The sequence below is a fragment of the Coregonus lavaretus genome, assembly GCF_964263955.1.
Source record: "Coregonus lavaretus genome assembly, chromosome: 8".
Classification (NCBI taxonomy): domain Eukaryota; kingdom Metazoa; phylum Chordata; class Actinopteri; order Salmoniformes; family Salmonidae; genus Coregonus; species Coregonus lavaretus.
Window position 1 is genome coordinate 7,081,892 of NC_139995.1, and position 21,386 is coordinate 7,103,277.

Sequence of the window (21,386 nt, forward strand, 5' to 3'; positions counted from 1 at the left end):
CTACACATTGGCTGCTGCTGTAGGCTGAACGATAGAACAGCTATTTCCATGGTAAGAAATTTGGGATGCATTTTCTCCATTGTTTTTGATGGTAGGCCACTCTGGTAGGACTCAATTATGATCAAATAGCCACAGTAGCCTACTTGGCCATTGTTAAAACTGTAACTTAAAGCGGGTACAGCCTCAGTGTTGACAGCAAATACGTGCTGGAAGTTGCACAGAATTTTCACAACTTTGAAGTTTGCGCTCAGCAGACCTGAAATTTGCTCAGCGCCCACATTTTTGAGGGAACATTGGTTGTGAATGATACAAACCTTAGAATGTCTTAGACATCACACCATATACGGGCTACATGATGCGACTATAGGCTATTGATTTTAGAAAGTCCGGAAAATAGATTGCGCTCTATTCCTTGCCTCAGGCTGCACAGCAGTTCTCTCATCAAGTGATGACATTTTCACCCATCAGACTATTCTCTATTGAATCTTGTCTTTTCGAATATGTCAAATTAGTTTCGATTTAGAAATGGCCCATTATCAAATGGGCAGGAACAGGGGAAAACAGACGTCATCTGTATGCACTCAAATAGCGAATGGAGGCCGCGCGCTTTCCAGCCGGTCAGTTTTCAATGATGCCCGATAGGCTACTTCGGTTTTATAGCTGAGCTGTACATAGTATGAGCAGCTGAGAAATACATATAAAAGAACACTTATTTCACTCCATGCATTAACCACTTTGAGGAGCATGCTCTCGCTGCGCGACAGGTGATATTCCGCCCAAACTCTGTATGCCATGGGCTCTCAAACCTTGTTCCTGTAGCTACCCGGTGCTTTATTTTGGAAACCAAGTAAAATCTGTTCAGGAACATCGATAGTAACACGTTTTCACAAGAAAACATATTTCACTAAACTGTTGACAGCCAATCTGCGCGCTTGAGAAAATAATAAAAGAGGAGATGGAAACGCATGGTGGTGAGATATTCTGTAGCTAAAAGGTAATGTGTCAGCCTATTGATTATGAAAATAAAATAAAAATCCCTATTACTAGGCTATTCAAAATCATATACAAATGCACGATAATTGTAAGCCGCCTTGCACAATCAATGAACCAACAGCATCCCCTAGGGCTATACGTTCTCTCCCAGACTCGTGGATATAAATTTAGCATAATAATACAGCACACTCAAAAGGCATTATTCAAATTTGTTTAATTTTGGAATATAGGCTAGACCAATTATGTACCAATCTTAAAATCAGTTTTGCTGTATGTTTTTCTGCTATGCGTAATATGTGGTAGGCTATGTATAACAGCACAATCAGGCCCGGCGGCAGGATTAACTTGGCAAGGGGGCATCAGAAATGACTAAGGGGCACAACTATTTCCCTTGCTGATAACACAGGATGGTTAATAATCGATAGTACAATTACACACAATGTATTCGCAGCCACCCACGGCTGTCTTGCCGCAAGTATACAGGCTACTGTACTGCACCGCTTTACAAACATGGACAATTCAGAACCGGCTCCAGAAATTGCAAGTTATGACAACGCTACACAGCTACATGCACAATACCCATCAATCCAATGCAAACAGTTGCTAATTACCGTAATAACACTTCCTCATGCCAATACAATGCATTTCCAATCGCGGAAAGCAAACAATAATGTACAATGCACTACCACGACTTATCGGTACAATGCAGCTTGGACGCAAGCTCTCTTCCCACAAGAGTGCGGTACTACGCTGCGTATGATAACAGATAAATTAGTATTCCATAGCAACAAGTTGTTTATGACAACACTATAGTTACATCGTTACTCAACCATTGGTCAAGGTCTGCCCACCCTCATCAATGTAATGCAAAGCACCTTCTACCATAGAAAACATTAAAAACAATCCGATTATAATATAAACCAAACATTTCCAATCCAATCATAGAAATCAAGCAGTAGACTTGGCAGCAATGCCAATTAAGAAAATCACGTCTACGCCCATTTCTGACATTTGCCACGCATTTCCAAAAGCTAGCAAATAACAAAATAATACAAGCCCAGCCAGGCTGCCTGTTCTTACCCAGATTCAAAAGAGTTGCAGCCGCCTTGATGCTGTGTTGAACCTCCTCAGCAGTCTCTCGTTCCACTCCCCACGGAATTTGCTTGTAAGATCCCTCTCAAATGCCAGTTGAATCAGCTGCGCTTTCCTCCTGTGCAACATGCTCCGCCTGTGCTCACTGAATACGTTTTTCAATGTTGAAAAAGAGTTCTCGCAAGTTGCCGTGGATGCTCCAAATGTTAATCCCAGCTTCAATGCCATCATCACAGTAGACATTGCTGTTAGAGGCCCAGAGTATCTCTCCAAAATGCTCTGCGTTGTCCATTTTTCTTCTCCAGATCGGGCGATTTCAGTCTGTAGAAACTGGCGTGCGACAGTAAACTCAGTTTCATTCTCTGGGTGCAAGGCACACAGGGCCTCAACAAGTTGGCTGTTTCGTTCGTTAAATCTTGCTGACATTTCTCCCAGTACAGCATCCAGAGTGCTGAAAAACAGTATTTGGCACTCCCTCTCATTATCCTCTTCTTGCTGGCCCATTGTTGTTCAGATTACTACTCACTACCTTTTGCCGTTTGCTTGAGCGGGGATGTCCGTGTGCTTGTATTTCTCCCATAACTCATTAAACTGCATCTGCCTGGCAGGAATACTCCAGTCACTCTCTGCCTTTGAACCACGTGCTACAAAATGCCCGTTTCCTCCCACAGTACAGGCGGGTTGGGTATTTCCCCAGACAAACCTGCGCTGGCTCCTTATCACCGAGGTCGTCAGGCACTAACGGAGGCGTCGGCACTTGTAATATACTGGCGGTGCTGCTGCTAGGTTCGGTCTTGGCGGCTGCAGGTCCCTCCTCGGGTTGGTTACCTCCTATGTCACCAGGCCGCAAGATGGTTGCGCAGGTGCCTTTGCTGCTGGGCTCGGCGGCCTTGGCCTCTGTGATTAGCGTCGGCCCAGCGGCTTTGGCCTCTGTGGCGTATGATGCATGCAAGGGAGTTGCATGAATGAAGCATACACAACAAATAGGTTGGGCATGACGGAGGGGGCAGATTGTGGGATAGAATAGGGATACAAAACTGAGGGGGCACAATATTCCAACTAAGGGGGCATTGCCCCCTTTTGTACCCTCATGGCGCTGGGCCTGAGCACAATCATAATTTTAATTCCGTTTTTTTTTTTTCAGGCTTGGGCTCATAAGTATGGGTGTTTTGAATTAATCATCACCTTAGACAGCGTTATCCATTTCGTTGTGTTAGGCTTTGAAACATCTGCAACGATCATGTTTAACACTGTTTCAACCTGCTTTTGAACTTCTGATGATAAGTGTTTGATGTGATTTTCGATTGCATTTATGTTAGAGGGACAATTGAGCCCTGAGTACCAAGTCATTAGCGACTTTAGGGTACTACCAACGCATGTCCTCAGTAGAAAATATTACCGTGACTCAACGGTCACGTGGAATTTTACTGCAGTCATGACTCATGACTGCTGGTGTGGCGGTAATATGGTCACCACAACAGACCTAGCTATGACAGTCAATTACAAATTAGTTTGACAATTTCTGATTGTCTCTTATCTCACCACCACTAATGAGATAGGTGTGCTTGATGCATGTAGTGTCAGAGATTCTCAAAGTCAGGGGAGTGGTCGGCACCTCATCTCTGCGGTCACATCCAACCTGGATCAATATTTGGTTTTAATGCAGATGAGAACACTGAGTCCAGCTTCACATATATGAGCTGGCGAAGGTACCATGAGTTTAATGCTCGGAGGGAGACGGCAGGGTATTCCCTTTTGCGTCAGGAACCAAAACTCCTCCGTAGTGACCCATGAATGCATAGTCTGCAGCATTCGATCACATGACATCTTGTTCAGCAGTTCGATTTTACTTGCCGGCATGTCAACTGAGCTAGGATCACAGTCAAACGGATTTCGCAACCAATCAAACTTTGCCATGTCCAAGTCTGGGAAAGTAGGTCCCAAAGTGCTCTTCCAAGTGTTGGAAGTGAGCAGTCATCACTCGTGTGGGACACTCGCTGATGCTGATGTCTGTTAGAAAATTGCACAGCCGGGGGAAGAGGGCATGGTTCACTTTTGAAAGACTCTAGCCAATTAGAAATCTTTCTTCTGAATCCACTGATTCGGTCACTCATCTGTAGAATGTTTTTGTATTTCCCCTGCATGTTAGCGATCAGTTTCAGTTTTCGGTCTGTTACATAGGCAAGGAAATCGCATAGAAAATCAAGTATTTTTGTACTTTTTTTGCATCCATTTTGAATGACAACAGTTCCGCACTCAATTCGAAAAATCTTTCCAAAACTCTTCCCCTCGATAACCACCGAGCCTCGGTGTGAAATAGCTCATTGTCATGCTCTGATCCCATGTCTCCACACAGTTTTGCGAACAGGCGTGCGTGCAATGGTGTGGTTTGATATAGTTTACAATCGAAGTTACCTGCTGCAGTATATCTCCGACTTCTGCGCTCAGCTCTTTTGCCGCCAGCTGCTCTCGGTGTATCATACAATGCTTCCCATATGGCAGAGGGAGACACATTCATCACTAGAGTGCAGAGTCCTGCCCACTGTCCCGCCATAGATGTTTTTCGTCAATTTAGCCACGCAGCACACTGAACGTCCCCTGTGCAGCTTGATGATTGGGAATCATGAGACAGAACCATACGTCCTCGTGAATTGCATCCCCCGACAAGTAGCCAACAAATGTCAATGCATGGGCATCTCGGCGCTCACAGCTAACGTGCATTTGGAGAGCATAAGCTGGGGAGTTTGAGTTGTTCAGTCAGAGTTTCCTGTTGATTGCTAGCAAAAGCTTCAATTCTTTGTTTTAGTGTTATCTGACAAAGGTATTGATATGAGTTTCTGTGCATCCCCACACATTGTTTTCACCATCTCAATTGTGTCCGGTAATATCAAAATCTCTTCAATAGTGTGTTGTTTCATTGCCTGTGCAATGCGATAGCTAACCTCAAATGATGCTTTCTGGGCTCTCTCAGACAGTCATGAATTGTACATGTTGCTTATTTAGTTCAAATAGCCTTCTTTCGAAAAAAAGCCTTGGATTTGTTGGCATGTTCCTTGTGCGTGGTGTCAAGGTGCCGTTTAAGCTTGTTGGGCTGCATGCTTTCCCGTGAGAGGACATTTCCACACGAGGCATTTTGGCTTTTCCTAACTTTTTTCAATTATGCTAGTGAGGTAGGTTTAGTTGTATTTTCTAGCACGATTTCTGCTTTTTTTGCTGGTGAGTTGCCTCGGCTTCACTTAATGTAGTAGCCACCGAACTAAATGAGGATGGTGGTCTAAGAAAAGTCAATTTTGCAGCAGCATAGCCTAGCCATTCACTGTGGGGATGATTCATGTGCAACGGTCAAGTGCGCCTTTTCCCACAATCTAATTCATTGGTTGAATTATATCTTTTAGATTTTAATCATTTTAATTTGGATTTCTAAGGTTAACCACATTACAATGATTGAGATACATAGACGAAATTATGTTATTTACAAAAAATTAAATTCCACCATGCTTTTGGAAATTCTCCCGTGACCCCATTTTCATATCAGGCGACCCCACATGGGGTCACAACCCCTAGTTTTGGGAACCGCTGACCTATCCCAATTGAAAACGGATCAAATACGGCATTATCTTACCAGTTGGAGAAGAGAAGGTCGTCATAGATTTGAAGGAAGTAATCATAAGCTGCATTCATCCACTGAATCAGAAACATCTAGAGTTGGGGAAGAAGAGAGAAATTGCTGTTTAGTTCAGGTAGTGCTGTCATAGCTCAGATAGGTAGGTGTGTGTTTACCAGATGTGTATGTGTCTGTGACTCACGGGGGCCAGTTCGTTGTTTAGTTCATGTAGTGTAGCATCATACAGGTAACTGCCAAAATAATGAAAATACTTGAGTAAATGAGGTATACAGTATATTGAAAGCAGGTGCTTCGACACAGGTGTGGTTCCTGAGTTAATTAAGCAATTAACATCCATCATTATTAGGGTCATGTATAAAAATGCTGGGCAGGCCATTATTTTGCCTACCATGGCTATGCCCCCATAGGATGACAATGCCCCCATCCACAGGGCACGAGGTCACTGAATGGTTTGATGAGCATGAAAACGATGTAAACCATATGCCATGACCGTCTCAGTCACCAGATCTCAACCCAATTGAACACTTATGGGAGATTCTGGAGCGGCGCCTGAGACAGCGTTTTCTACCTTAATCAACAAAAACACCAAATTATGGAATTTCTCGTGGAAGAATGGGTGTCGCATCCCTCCAATAAAGTTTCAGACACTTGTAGCATCTATGCCAAGGTGCATTGAAGCTGTTCTGGCTCACGGTGGCCCAACGCCCTATTAAGACACTTTATGTTGGTGTTTCCTTTATTTTGGCAGTTACCTGTAGCTCAGGTAGATAGGTGTGTGTGTACCAGGTGTGTGAGTGAGTGAGTGCGTGACTCACGGGGGCCAATTCGTTGTTTAGTTCAGGTAGCGTGGCGTCATAGCTCAGGTAGGAGGGGTCTCTCTGCAGGAGCTCCAGCTGCTCGTGGAGGCGGGTCTTATCATCGTCACTGCCGTTCCATCCACCAATCACAGACCGATACACAACCTTACCTCCAGGGCTCCGCCTCTCCAGTATCACCACCTATCATGGTGCAATCAAACACATGAGCGCATAATGTGTGTGTACTGTACAATACACCTTATTGCCCGTTTGTGTGTGTGTATTGTATGTGTTTGTTACTAACCTGTGCGAACAGTGGGGCCTGGTTGTGGAGCAGTGCCTGACACAGTGGTTGTTGCTGTCTCTGGTAGACATATGTGAAGCGCAGCACGTCTTTAGTGTTGGACGAGGCGAAGGTCAGGAAGGCCTGGTTACCAGGGACAAACCCTGGCTCCTCACCAGTGATCAGCAGCACACAGTACCTGAGAGAGAGAGAGAGAGAGAGAGAGAGAACGAGAGAGAGAGAACGAGAGAGAGAGAACGAGAGAGAGAGAGAAGATGATTATTACTTTATTGTCCTTAAAGATCAGAAACGTGTCTTTCTGCTTTATCCTAGGGCTTTGTTCCAATAACCACACTAGCATACCACTTAGAACTCAGAATGCATGCCAATACAATACTTTTTATCCTGACGCAGACATACAGTATATCCAAGTCTTTATTGCAGTCACACTGCAAAGATGATCAGATCTCATAACACGTAGACAAGTGTTTAACAACTCAGGAACCACATAAAAGTTATGTAGAAATTTCTGATATGTGCAGTGCACAGTGAGACTGCAATAAAATGACCTAGGACAGAGGCTGGGAAGACTGGAGCGCTGCCCACATTAGCATACCACTTAGAACACATGCCAAAAACATGAGTTCATTCTAAGTGGTACTAGTGTGGATATTAAAGCCCAGTGCAGTCATAAACGTGATTTTCTTGTGTTTTATATAATCAGCCGCCAATTTATTAGGTATACCCATCTAGTACCGGGTCGGACCTCTCTTTGCCTCCAGAACAGCCTGAATTCGTCAGGGCATGGATTCTACAAGGTGTGGCGTTCAAACGTTGCTCAATTGTGATCAAGGGACCGAACATGTGCCACAAAAACATTCCCCACACCATTACACCATTGACACCAGGCAGGATGGGGCCATGGACTCATGCTGCTTACACCAAATCCTGACTCTGCCATCAGCATGACGCGACAGGAACCGGGATTTGTCAAACCAGGCAATGTTTTTCCACTCCTCAGTTGTCCAGTGTTGGTAATCGCGTGCCCACTGGAGCCGCTTCTTCTTGATTTTAGCTGATAGGAGTGGAACCCGGTGTGGTCGTGTCCTGCAATAGCTCATCCCTGACAAGGACCGACGAGTTGTGCGTTCCGAAATGCCGTTCTGCACATCACTGTTGTACTGCGCAGTTATTTGCCTGTTTGTGGCCTGCCTGTTAGCTTGCATGATTCTTGCCATTCTTCCACCCCTCATCAACAAGCTGTTTTCGCCCACAGGACTGCCGCTGACTGGATGTTTTTTGTTTGTCGCACCATTCTCAGTAAACCCTAGACACTGTTGTGCATTAAACACCCAGGAGGCTGGCCGTTTCTGAGATACTACAACCGGCGCGCCTGGCACCGACGATCATACCACGCTCAAAGTCGCTTAGGTCACTTGTTTTGCCCATTCTAACGATCAATCGAACAGTAACTGAATGCCTCGATGCCCGTCTGCCTGCTTTATATAGCAAGCCACGGCCATGTGACTCACTGTTTCTAGGAGCGAACAATTTTCGTGAACCTAATAAACTGGCCACTGTGTATATTTCCACATTATGAGGTTGGAATAATACTGTGAAATTTGAAAAATGATGATTATGCCCTTTCAGTGTAAGAGCTGTTTGAAAAGACCGCCTGAAATCCCTGTTTTGAAGGGATGGAGTTTTGGCCTGCCTGGTGACATCACTAGGCAGTAAATTAGTTAATAGACCAATAAGAAAGAGAGTTCCAAACATCTCTGCCAATAACAGCTAGTTTTCAGTTCCCCCCTCCCCACTCAGACCACTCCCAGATAGACCTCGCAAATTAATGATTGAGAAATTTCTCTTTGCTAAAAAGCTATTTTTGTTAATTTTTGACCATTTCAATTGAAATCACATTAAGGTACTTAATTATTACCCATAAATGATTTGATATTGAGATAGAAACGGCCACATTTAACCTTTAACAACATTTAGTTGGTTCTTACTTCCTGCGTCGGTGGAACTGCTTGATGGGGCAGAGCTCATCGAACAGACGCTGGTTGACCAACCGAGGCACACACAGGTACTTGTTGTTGGAAACAAACTCCTCCATGATCTGTCTCTTCATCCCTTTAGCCTGGGGGGGGGGGGGGGGAAGAGCGAGAACAATGATCAGGTATTCAACTGGCAGTCTTGTGGTTGTGACCCATTCATCTCTGACACCAAAACAGAATAAATCATCCAGATCCACTGCATGCAACTATTTTAATACTGGTCCATGAGTTTACCTGTATAATATCAGCAGGTTTCTCAGTGTTCTCCTTGAACAGCAGCATTGTGGGAGCGTAGCTGTTGATGTTGAACTGATGCAGTAGTCTGGATGTCTCTGTCAGTCCCTGGTCCACGTAACCAAACCGCACATAGTCCTTAAAGGCAAACGCTGTGAGCTGGAGAGAGAAGGGTAAGCTGTTAGACTGATGACTAGATAGATAGCCATTTTCCACAGACACACTCAGTGTGTGTGTTACCTTGTAGAGCAGGGGCACTGTAGGCACTTGGTCAAACAGCAACAAACTGGGATTGTTCTCAACATGCCAGCTGCCCAGGAAGGACTCATAGTTCTTATCTGTTACCTAACAAAGAAAATAAAACAAGATCATTTGAACAACTGATCAAGTTCAGGAGAGATTAACATGCTTTATATATTCAAACAATGCCTTCGGAAAGTATTCAGACCCCTTACTTTTTCCACATTTTGTTACGTTACAGCCTTATTCTAAAATTGATTAAATAAATAACAATTATCATTAATCTACACACAATACCCCATAACGACAAAGCGAAAACCGGTTTAGATTTTTTTTGCACAAAAAACTGAAATACCTTATTTACATAAGTATTCAGACCCTTTGCTATGAGACTCCAACTTGAGCTCAGGTGCATCCTGTTTCCATTGATCATCCTTGAGAGGTTTCTAAAACATGATTGAAGTCCACCTGTGGTAAATTCAATTGATTGGACATGATTTGCAAAAGGCACACACCTGTCTATATAAGCTCCCAAAGTTGGCAGTGCATGCCAGAGCAAAAACCAAGCCATGAGGTCGAAGGAATTATCCGTAGAGCTCCGAGACAGGATTGTGTCCAGGCACAGATCTGGGAAAGGGTACAAAAAAAAATGTCTGCAGCATTGAAGGTCCCCAAGTACACAGTGGCCTCCATAATTCTTAAAATGGAAGAAGTTTGGAACCACCAAGACTCTTCCTAGAGCTGGCCGCCAGGCTAAACTGAGCAATCGGGGGAGAAGGGCCTTGGTCAAGGAGGTGACCAAGAACCCGGTGGTCACTCTGACAGAACTCCAGAGTTCCTTTGTTGTGATCGGAGAACTTTCCAGAAGGACAACCATCTCTGCAGCACTCCACCAATCATGCCTTTATGGTAGAGTGGCCAGACGGAAGCCACTCCTCCGTAAAAGGTGCATGACAGCCCGCTTGGAGTTTGCCAAAAGGCACCTAAAGACTCTCAGACCATAAGAAACAAGATTCTCTTGTCTAATGAAAACAAGATTGAACTCTTTGGCCTGAATGCCAAGCATCACGTCTGGAGGGAACCTGGCACCATCCCTACGGTGAAGCATGGTGGTGGCAGCATCATGCTGTGGAGATGTTTTTCAGCGGCAGGGACTGGGAGACTAGTCAGGATCGAGGGAAAGATGAATGGAGCAAAGTACAGAGATCCTTAATGAAAACCTGCTCCAGAGCGCTCAGGACCTCAGATTGGGGCGAAGGTTCACCTTCCAACAGGACAACTAAGCACACAACCAAGACAATGCAGGAGTAGCTTCGGGACAAGTCTCTCAATGTTCCAGAGCCCGGACTTGAACCTGATTGAACATCTCTGGAGAGACCTGAAAATAGCTGTGCAGCGACGCTCCCCATCCAACCTGACAGAGCTTGAGAGGATCTGCAGAGAAAATGGGAGAAACTCCCCAAATACAGGTGTGCCAAGCTTGTAGCGTCATACCCAAGAAGACTCGAGGCTGTAATCGCTGCCAAAGGTGCTTCAACAAAGTACTGAGTAAAGGGTCTGAATACTTACATAAATGTGATATTTCAGTTTTAAATGTTTAATACATTTGCAAAAATGTCTAAAAACCTGTTTTTGCTTTATCATTATGGGATATAAACAATTTCATCAGTTTTAGAATAAGGCTGTAACGTAACAAATTGTGGAAAAAGTAAGGGGTCTGAATACTTTCCGAAGGCATTGTATATGTTATCACATGCAGTGCAAAAGTGGAAACCTACAATACGTATTACAGATACTGAGTAATTGTAGCAATTATACACAATATATGAATGAAGTATTCAGGGATTCTTCAGATAGCTTTGAAGAGTACACCACATCAGTCACTGGCTTCATCAATAAGTGCATCGATGATGTCGTCCCCACAGTGACTGTACGTACATACCCCAACCAGAAGCCATGGATTACAGGAAACATCCGCACTGAGCTAAAGGGTAGAGCAGCCGCTTTCAAGGAGCGGGACTCTAACCCGGACGCTTATAAGAAATCCCGCTATGCCCTCCGACGAACCATCAAACAGGCAAAGAGTCAATACAGAACTAAGATTGAATCGTACTACACCGGCTCTGATGCTCGTCGGATGTGGCAGGGCTTGAAAACTATTACAGACTACAAAGAGAAGCACAGCCGCGAGCTGCCCAGTGAAACAAGACTTCCAGACGAGCTAAACCACTTCTATGCTCGCTTCGAGGCAAGCAACACTGAAGCAGGCATGAGAGCACCAGCTGTTCCGGATGACTATGTGATCACGCTCTCCGTAGCCGATGTAAGACTTTTAAGCAGGTCAACATTCACAAGGCCGCAGGGCCAGACGGATTACCAGGACGTGTACTCCGAGCATGTGCTGACCAACTGGCAAGTGTCTTCACTGACATTTTCAACATGTCCCTGACTGAGTCTGTAATACCAACATGTTTCAAGCAGACCACCATAGTCCCCGTGCCCAAGGACACTAAGATAACCTGCCTAAATGACTACCGACCCGTAGCACTGACGTCTGCAGCCATGAAGTGCTTTGAAAGGCTGGTCATGGCTCACATCAACACCATTATCCCAGAAACCCTAGACCCACTCCAATTTGCATACTGCCCCAACAGATCCACAGATGATGCAATCTCTATTGCACTCCACACTGCCCTTTCCCACCTGGACAAGAGGAACACCTACGTGAGAATGCTATTCATGGACTACAGCTCAGCATTCAACACCATAGTGCCCTCAAAGCTCATCACTAAGCTAGGGATCCTGGGACTAAACATCTCCCTCTGCAACTGGATCCTGGACTTCCTGACGGGCCGCCCCCAGGTGGTAAGGGTAGGTAACAACACATCTGCCACACTGATCCTAAACACGGGGGCCCCTCAGGGGTGCATGCTCAGTCCCCTCCTGTACTCCCTGTTCACCCATGACTGCATGGCCAGGCACGACTCCAACACCATCATTAAGTTTGCCGACGACACAACAGTGGTAGGCCTGATCACCGACAATGATGAGACAGCCTATAGGGAGGTCAGAGACCTGGCCGTGTGGTGCCAGGATAACAACCTCTCCCTCAACGTGACCAAGACAAAGGAGATGATTGTGGACTACAGGAAAAAGAGGACAGAGCACACCCCCATTCTCATCGACGGGGTTGTAGTGGAACAGGTTGAGAGCTTCAAGTTCCGAACTATCATGGTCCAAACATACCAAGACAGTCGTGAAGCGGGCACGACAAAGCCTATTCCCCCTCAGGAGACTGAAAAGATTTGGCATGGGTCCTCAAAGAATTCTACAGCTGCACCATCGAGAGCATCCTGACTGGTTGCATCACCGCCTGGTATGGCAACTGCTTGGCCTCCGACCGCAAGGCACTACAGAGGGTAGTGCGTACGGCCCAGTACATCACTGGGGCCAAGCTTCCTGCCATCCAGGACCTCTATACCAGGCGGTGTCAGAGGAAGGCCCTCAAAATTGTCAAATACTCCAGCCACCCTAGTCATAGACTGTTCTCTCTGCTACCGCACGGCAAGCGGTACCGGAGTGCCAAGTCTATGTCCAAAAGACTTCTCAACAGCTTCTACCCCCAAGCCATAAGACTCCTGAACAGCTTATCATGGCTACCCGGACTATTTGCACTGCCCCCCCACACCCACCCCATCTTTTTACACTGCTGCTACTCTGTTAATTATTTATGCATAGTCACTTTAACTCTACCCACATGTACATATTACTTCAACTACCTCAACTAGCCGGTGCCCCCGCACATTGACTCTGCACCGGTACCCCCCTGTATATACAGCCTCCCTACTGTTTTTTTATTTTACTTCTGCTCTTTTTTTCTCAACACTTTTTTGTTGTTGTTTTATTTTACTTTTTTATAAAAAATAAACACACTGTTGGTTAAAGGCTGTAAGTAAGCATTTCACTGTAATGTCTGCACCTGTTGTATTCGGCGCATGTGGCCAATAACATTTGATTTTATTTGATTTTAAGTATTCGCATATCCCTTCGCATCACTCTGGAATGAAAAGCACTGTAGCTTATTAAAGGGCAACTCCGCCACTTTTCAACCTCATATTCATTATCTCCAGCACCAAACCACTGTCTACATATGTGAAAATGGAGCATATATACGTTTTGTAGAAAGAAATATAACATTAAAAAGTTCTATCCAATGACATCATCAAAAGTTACATGAAAAAAGTACTTTTCAAACACTATGAGATTCGCGGTGACGTGGGGAGCAAGAAAATACCCTCCCTCTGGCTAGAAAACTCATTGCAGGTTCAGAAAATATAGTTTTTTCTTACTTTTAACCCTAAGCTGTGATGTGACAGAGAAGCATTTTTTAGGCCCTTATCTTTTAACCACAGATCCTAGAAACATATACATAGACAGTGGTTTGGTGCTCAAGATAATGAATGAGGTTGAAAAGTGGCAGAGTTGCCCTTTAAGTTATTATTTTGGACCCATGTTCGCCTCTGAGGCAGCAGGTCCTCTACAAACTGTCTGAGGTGTTTCTCTGACTATTTACTATAATGGTCCTGATTAACTGAACACGATAGGGGGGGCGAAAAAAAAAATCGGAAGCCATTCATTTTCAGTGGAGGGAAGCGAAATGGGCAGGGGACCGTTGGGCGATGCGAACATGGGCGAGGGAGTGCGAATAGGGCGGGACCTAAGTTGGGGAAAGCTGAATTCTCAGCGATATCGTGTCAAGATTGACCAATCGAAGCTCACTATAGCTTCAGCCCCTACTGGATTGGCAGTTGATACCTAGCACTACCTAGTATGCTTGCTAGCACCCATTATTATTACTATAAATCATCCTGGAAACATTGCAATATTATTAACAGCAGGTCTACCTTTTCCACCAGCCTCTGAGGCAGCAGGTCTTCTACAAACTGTCGCAGGTGTTCTCTGACCACGGAGTAGTGGAATACGGTCACTCTACCGTTGACCACACCCAGGATGGATGGCGTGCGATGGACACCCAGCTGGTTGGCTAGGCGACGCTCATCACCAATGTCAACAATGCCGATACCCACACCTGAGTGATGGGGACCATTCATTAGGTTGTTACATACCAGTGGACAGTAGAGGGAAGAAAAGAGAAAGTTGTATTTTACAGATTACAATGTACTGTATGTTTTGATTCATTTGAGTAATCACTGACTAATAGCTTTGAGCCGATTTCCCCTGTTGTTCTCTTGTCAATGGTTAGTTTCTCCACCTATGTTACAAACCACACATCAGTGAATGAATTTAATGACCTTAAATGAGGTTTCGACCCCAACGGATTCTTAGTGAAAGACATGTTCTTGCATCCCAAATGGCACCCTTTTTTCCTACAGAGTCCACTACTTATGACCATAGCCCTATTGTCCCTGGTCAAAAGTAGTGCAGGGAATAGGGTGCCATTTGGGACACAGCCATGGACATCCTGGAAGTCAACCGACTTCGTACCCAGTGGCTCTAGCTCCTGTACTGTCTCCCTCCAGACTGGCTCGATGTGAACGCAGGCGAAGCACCACTCTGAGGTGATCTTGATCAGGTAGGGCCGCTTGAAACTGTCGGGCAGCACCTCACTGTTGTACCCTGCGTGGTGGAGCAGGTACTTGTTGTCTGAGAAGTCCCGGCCTGACCTGGGGAAGAGAAGAGAATATTTAGCCACTCTTGGAGGACAATGGAAGTTGATTAAAGACGCTTCTTTACTACTACACCCAATGTGTTTTTGCGTGTAGCAAAAAGGAGGCTTTGATACTGTATCTTTCAAAATGGCCTCAGGGACCAATCAAAGTAGGAATACATTTACATTTAGCAGATGCTCTTATCCAGAGTGACAGTGCAATTAAGGTAGGTAAAACAACCACATATCACAGTCATTGCAAGGGATACAAGACAACATGACGTGATTGGCAAATTAGTTGCAAAAATTGCGTGGTATCTTTTCCTTTGCACTGACCTAGGGAAATGGAAGAATGACTCATCGAAGTAGAAGCTGTTGTGGAATTGTCGGTTGAAGCCCTGCTGGTGCTGACCCTGCTTGTTCTCCATCTGACCGTAGCGGTCATAGTTAGCACGCCGCTCCACATTCCCCAGGACCTGAGGAGGGATCAAATCAAACTTTATTATGAACTCCTCTCCTCCTCCTGACTGTAGAGTTTAAATAGAGCCGTGTTCTACAATTCAGATCCTTGGAGACCCACAGTGTCAGGATGTGCAGGCTTTTGTACAAGCCCAGCATTTACACAACACTTCAGCACCAGAATCATCAAGCTCTTGATTAGTTGAGAAAGATGTTAGATCTGTGCTGTGTCAAAACATGTAGTGCACACACCCAGTGCATGCAATGTAGCCATGTTAGTTGCATAAACCTAAATCTGAAAAATTCTGTTTTTGTCTGCATGTGTGTCTGGTAAGTGAAACTAGTTTACCTCATAAGATTTAGTGATCTTGATGAACATATCCTCAGCCCCAGGATCATTGTTCTTGTCTGGGTGCCTTGAATACAGAGCAAAGGGAAACTTATAGCAGAGGGACACATAAAACACCCACACCAGTAGAAATCCACTTTTTCGAGCAGAAAAAAGACAGCCAGCGCTTACCCATGATGTTGAACAGCAATTTAAGTCAATAAGTCATTGTTTTAGTCAAAGTATGATAATTTTGGGCTTGCAAATCCGTGTGAATGCGGTGCCTTTTCCTATGATATGACATACACTAATGCCAAGAGTGTGCAAAGCTGTCATCAAGGCAAAGGGTGGCTATTTGAAGAATCTCAAAATGTAAAATATATTTTAAATTTGTTTAACACTGTTTTGGTTACTACATGATTCCATAGTTTTGATGTCTTTACTATTATTCTACAATGTAGAAAATAGTAAAAATAAAAACCCTGGAATGAGTAGTTGTGTCCAAACCTTTGACTGGTACTGTACATATTTTCCAGCCTACGTTTCATTTCAGGGCTGGGATTTAGTTTAATGTTACCACCCACCAGCATGGCATTGTTTATTAATCAGAAACAGTTGCAAAGTTATTCCTCTTAGCGACAGATGAGCCAAACAGCGTTGCACCCATTGGATAATTTTTTTAAACGTTCACTTATGTTTGAGCTATATACAGTGGGGAGAACAAGTATTTGATACACTGCCGATTTTGCAAGTTTTCCTACTTACAAAGCATGTAGAGGTCTGTAATTTTTATCATAGGTACACTTCAACTGTGAGAGACAGAATCTAAAACAAAAATCCAGAAAATCACATTGTATGATTTTTAAGTAATTAATTTGCATTTTATTGCATGACATAAGTATTTGATCACCTACCAACCAGTAAGAATTCCAGCTCTCACAGACCTGTTAGTTTTTCTTTAAGAAGCCCTGCTGTTCTCTACTCATTAGTATTAACTGCACCTGTCCACACACTCAATCAAACAGACTCCAACCTCTCCACAATGGCCAAGACCAGAGAGCTGTGTAAGGACATCAGGGATAAAATTGTAGACCTGCACAAGGCTGGGATGGGCTACAGGACAATAGGCAAGCAGCTTGGTGAGAAGGCAACAACTGTTGGCTCAATTATTAGAAAATGGAAGAAGTTCAAGATGACGGTCAATCACCCTCGGTCTGGGGCTCCATGCAAGATCTCACCTCGTGGGGCATCAATGATCATGAGGAAGGTGAGGGATCAGCCCAGAACTACACGGCAGAACCTGGTCAATGACCTGAAGAGAGCTGGGACCACAGTCTCAAAGAAAACCATTAGTAACACACTACGCCGTCATGGATTAAAAATCCTGCAGCGCACGCAAGGTCCCCCTGCTCAAGCCAGCGCATGTCCAGGCCCGTCTGAAGTTTGCCAATGACCATCTGGATGATCCAGAGGAGGAATGGGAGAAGGTCATGTGGTCTGATGAGACAAAAATATAGCTTTTTGGTCTAACTCCAGTTGCCGTGTTTGGAGGAAGAAGAAGGATGAGTACAACCCCAAGTACACCATCCCAACCGTGAAGCATGGAGGTGGGTGGAAACATCATTCTTTGGGGATGCTTTTCTGCAAAGGGGACAGGACGACTGCACCGTATTGAGGGGAGGATGGTTGGGGCCATGTATCGCGAGATCTTGGCCAACAACCTCCTTCCCTCAGTAAGAGCATTGAAGATGGGTCATGGCTGGGTCTTCCAGCATGACAACGACCCGAAACACACAGCCAGGGCAACTAAGGAGTGGCTCCGTAAGAAGCATCTCAAGGTCCTGGAATGGCCTAGCCAGTCTCAAGACCTGAACCCAATAGAAAATCTTTGGAGGGAGCTGAAAGTCCGTATTGCCCAGCGACAGCCCCGAAACCTGAAGGATCTGCAGAAGGTCTGTATGGAGGAGTGGGCCAAAATCCCTGCTGCAGTGTGTGCAAACCTGGTCAAGACCTACAGGAAACTTATGATCTCTGTAATTGCAAACAAAGGTTTCTGTACCAAATATAAAGTTCTGCTTTTCTGATGTATCAAATACTTATGTCATGCAATAAAATGCAAATTAATTAATAAAAAAACCATACAATGTGATTTTCTGGATTTTTGTTTTAGATTCCGTCTCTCACAGTTGAAGTGTACCTATGATAAAAATTACAGACCTCTACATGCTTTGTAAGTAGGAAAACCTGCAAAATCGGTAGTGTATCAAATACTTGTTCTCCCCACTGTGTGTGTGTGTGTGTATATATATATATATATATATATATATATACATACACACACACACACACACACAGTGGGGGAAAAAAGTATTTAGTCAGCCACCAATTGTGCAAGTTCTCCCACTTAAAAAGATGAGAGAGGCCTGTAATTTTCATCATAGGTACACGTCAACTATGACAGACAAATTGATAAAAAGAAATCCAGAATATCACATTGTAGGATTTTTAATGAATTTATTTGCAAATTATGGTGGAAAATAAGTATTTGGTCACCTACAAACAAGCAAGATTTCTGGCTCTCACAGACCTGTAACTTCTTCTTTAAGAGGCTCCTCTGTCCTCCACTCGTTACCTGTATTAATGGCAACTGTTTGAACTTGTTATCAGTATAAAAGACAGCTGTCCACAACCTCAAACAGTCACACGCCACCAAACTCCACTATGGCCAAGACCAAAGAGCTGTCAAAGGACACCAGAAACAAAATTGTAGACCTGCACCAGGCTGGGAAGACTGAATCTGCAATAGGTAAGCAGCTTGGTTTGAAGAAATCAACTGTGGGAGCAATTATTAGGAAATGGAAGACAAGACCACTGATAATCTCCCTCGATCTGGGGCTCCACGCAAGATCTCACCCCGTGGGGTCAAAATGATCACAAGAACGGTGAGCAAAAATCCCAGAACCACACGGGGGGGACCTAGTGAATGACCTGCAGAGAGCTGGGACTAAAGTAACAAAGCCTACCATCAGTAACACACTATGCCGCCAGGGACTCAAATCCTGCAGTGCCAGACGTGTCCCCCTGCTTAAGCCAGTACATGTCCAGGCCCGTCTGAAGTTTGCTACAGTGCATTTGGATGATCCAGAAGAGGATTGGGAGAATGTCATATGGTCAGATGAAACCAAAATATAACTTTTTGGTCAAAACTCAACTCGTCGTGTTTGGAGGACAAAGAATGCTGAGTTGCATTCAAAGAACACCATACCTACTGTGAAGCATGGGGGTGGAAACATCATGCTTTGGGGCTGTTTTTCTGCAAAGGGATCAGGGAGGTGACCAAGCTCCCTATGGTCACTCTCCAGAGTTCCTCTGTGGTAATGGGAGAAACTTCCAGAAGGACAACCATCTCTGCAGCACTCCACCAATCAGGCCTTTATGGTAGAGTGGCCAGACGGAAGACACTCCTCAGTAAAAGGCACATGACAGCCCGCTTGGAGTTTGCCAAAAGGCACCTAAAGGACTCTCAGACAATGAGAAAATAGATTCTCTGGTCTGATGAAATCAAGATTGAACTCTTTGGCCTGAATGCCAAGCATCACGTCTGGAGGAAACAAGGCACCGCTCATCATCTGGCCAATAACATCCCTACGGTGAAGCATGGTGGTGGCAGTATAAAAACAAAAACAGGAACAACAAATAACATTAGCTAGCTACACTGACAGCTGTCAGTGCCCCCTATTTGTTGATGTTTATCAACGCCACGTGGAAATTCCAACACCCAATTCATGAATATGTATAAGTAGCCTTTGTCATTCTTCGAAGGTGGAACCTAAACGTGCATTTCCAGGAAATTACATTGAAATAGTGGCAGCAACTTCTTCTGGGGGGGGCTCTACAGTGTGACCATTTTACTCGCATAGGCATCTAAATATTTTGCTGTGTGACCTGGAATTTTAATTAGGAGCACCAGTGCGCCTACAAAAATTAAGGAATCCAGCTTTATTACCTTAAATATTTTTCATTGTGCTCCTACATTTCTTTGTGTGCGCATACATTTTTCAACTTATGCGCACACGCGCTCCTTGTAAAAAATGTCAGTGTAGAGCCCTGGCAGACCAGTGGAATTGTCGTGCGTCTGCTGGCCGAAAGTACTTAGTGGTCCCTGTAACACACTGTGCCGACAGCAAGCGAACTAATTGCAAACTAATGGCCCCCTACTATGCAGACTGACAATTGGTCTGGTAAGTTCTCCTTTAGCCTATTGACACAGACATTACTAGAAACAAACACATTACCCAAACATATTCATAGTATGATAGACAAAAAGTAGCAGGGTGTTTCCGACTCACCATTCTCTGACCAGCCTCTTGTACACCTTCTTGACCTCTGCTTGACTGGCGCTTTTGGTGAGCCCCAGAACTCTGTAGGGGTCAAGCTCCTGGGCTGTGTTCACCATCTCTCCCAGCAGCAGAAGGAGAATGGTCAGCCAGACCACAGAGGCCTGGAGCGGCCTACACAATCCACCCATCTCCTCCCTGTCCAACGTCTCTAGATCTGCAACCTGAGTCAGGAGGAAGGAATGAAAGTAAAGGGTTACATTCATATCATGTGACTGGCAGTTTTTCTGTTGGACCTCAAACTGAAACTATTTTTCATCACAATACAGTGCTGCGGTGTTGTTAAATGGTTTCAGTTGTGTAGTTGAGGCACTTCACTTGCATCAACTCGGTCAATTAGTTTCTCTAATGAGCCACAGAGTGGCAATGAACAACAACCAAAACGTTATGCTAAGGCTGGCCTAAATGACCCTACCTAGCCAGCAGCTAGTAGCAATCTAGCTAGCCAAAGTTAGCTAAGTATAACTATTGACATTATCAACATTAGCTACTACAGCTAGCTAATATAGCTGCATTTAGTCTACTTTTTGCTAGAAAACGTTAGATTGCCTGACAACTGGCCAAACAAAATACGAGTGTAGCTTTTACAACTAGTTAGATATACAAATTACTCTGCTAACTTAAATAAGGCAGAGAAAACTAATGAATGTGGTGCGCTGGCAGGCTGGCTACACCAGCTTTTTGCCCAGCTAACGTTAGCAGCAAATATTTTATCTGTGTTAGCAGTTTTTGCCTTTAGCTGGCTAGCTAGCTAACATTAGAAGGCCAAGTCATGTCTACAGTCATGTCTATTTATCTTGACAGCGATGCAACATGAACATATATTACTAACTAGCTACTACAAAAAATGTTGTAAAAATACTAAACCTGGACCAGTCACAAAATCAACTTGTCATCATGTCGACTGCTATGATTTGATATTGGCTACCAGTTAACGTTAGAGACGCTGCTTCTTCTTCTTTAAATTTGTATACACCGCCACCTACTGTACTGGAGTGTGAGGCGGCCTCCTTCTCCTTCTTCTTCTTCTTCTTCTTCTTCTTCTTCGTTAACGGCGGTTGGCATCCAATATATTGCATTACCGCTCCCAACTGACTATAATATAAATCCATTATACTTTGTGAAACAAAATAATAAAAAAATCTACAAATAAATACACCCTTCCAACTAACCCTACACCGATTAAAAACCCACTACCCCATTCCACTACTTT

The 21,386-nt window shown here is 44.4% G+C and overlaps 1 protein-coding gene across 1 annotated transcript in view; it reads right to left on the reverse strand.

Annotated features, from left to right (window-relative positions):
* LOC311133823 (dnaJ homolog subfamily C member 16-like) overlaps window positions 1-21,119 on the reverse strand; it is a 29,102-nt gene extending 7,983 nt beyond the window's left edge. Inside the window, exons 1-12 of the mRNA XM_084167416.1 lie at window positions 21,041-21,119; window positions 20,126-20,337; window positions 15,798-15,864; window positions 15,326-15,465; window positions 14,827-15,005; window positions 14,226-14,410; window positions 9,322-9,426; window positions 9,082-9,240; window positions 8,800-8,930; window positions 6,812-6,989; window positions 6,526-6,708; window positions 5,708-5,784 (exon numbers count right to left, since the gene is read on the reverse strand). Coding sequence (XP_084023542.1) covers window positions 5,708-5,784; window positions 6,526-6,708; window positions 6,812-6,989; window positions 8,800-8,930; window positions 9,082-9,240; window positions 9,322-9,426; window positions 14,226-14,410; window positions 14,827-15,005; window positions 15,326-15,465; window positions 15,798-15,864; window positions 20,126-20,304 — 1,583 coding nt within the window. The 5' untranslated portion in view covers window positions 20,305-20,337; window positions 21,041-21,119. The remainder of the gene's footprint in view (window positions 1-5,707; window positions 5,785-6,525; window positions 6,709-6,811; window positions 6,990-8,799; window positions 8,931-9,081; window positions 9,241-9,321; window positions 9,427-14,225; window positions 14,411-14,826; window positions 15,006-15,325; window positions 15,466-15,797; window positions 15,865-20,125; window positions 20,338-21,040) is intronic.
* Between the last annotated feature and the right edge of the window lie 267 nt (window positions 21,120-21,386).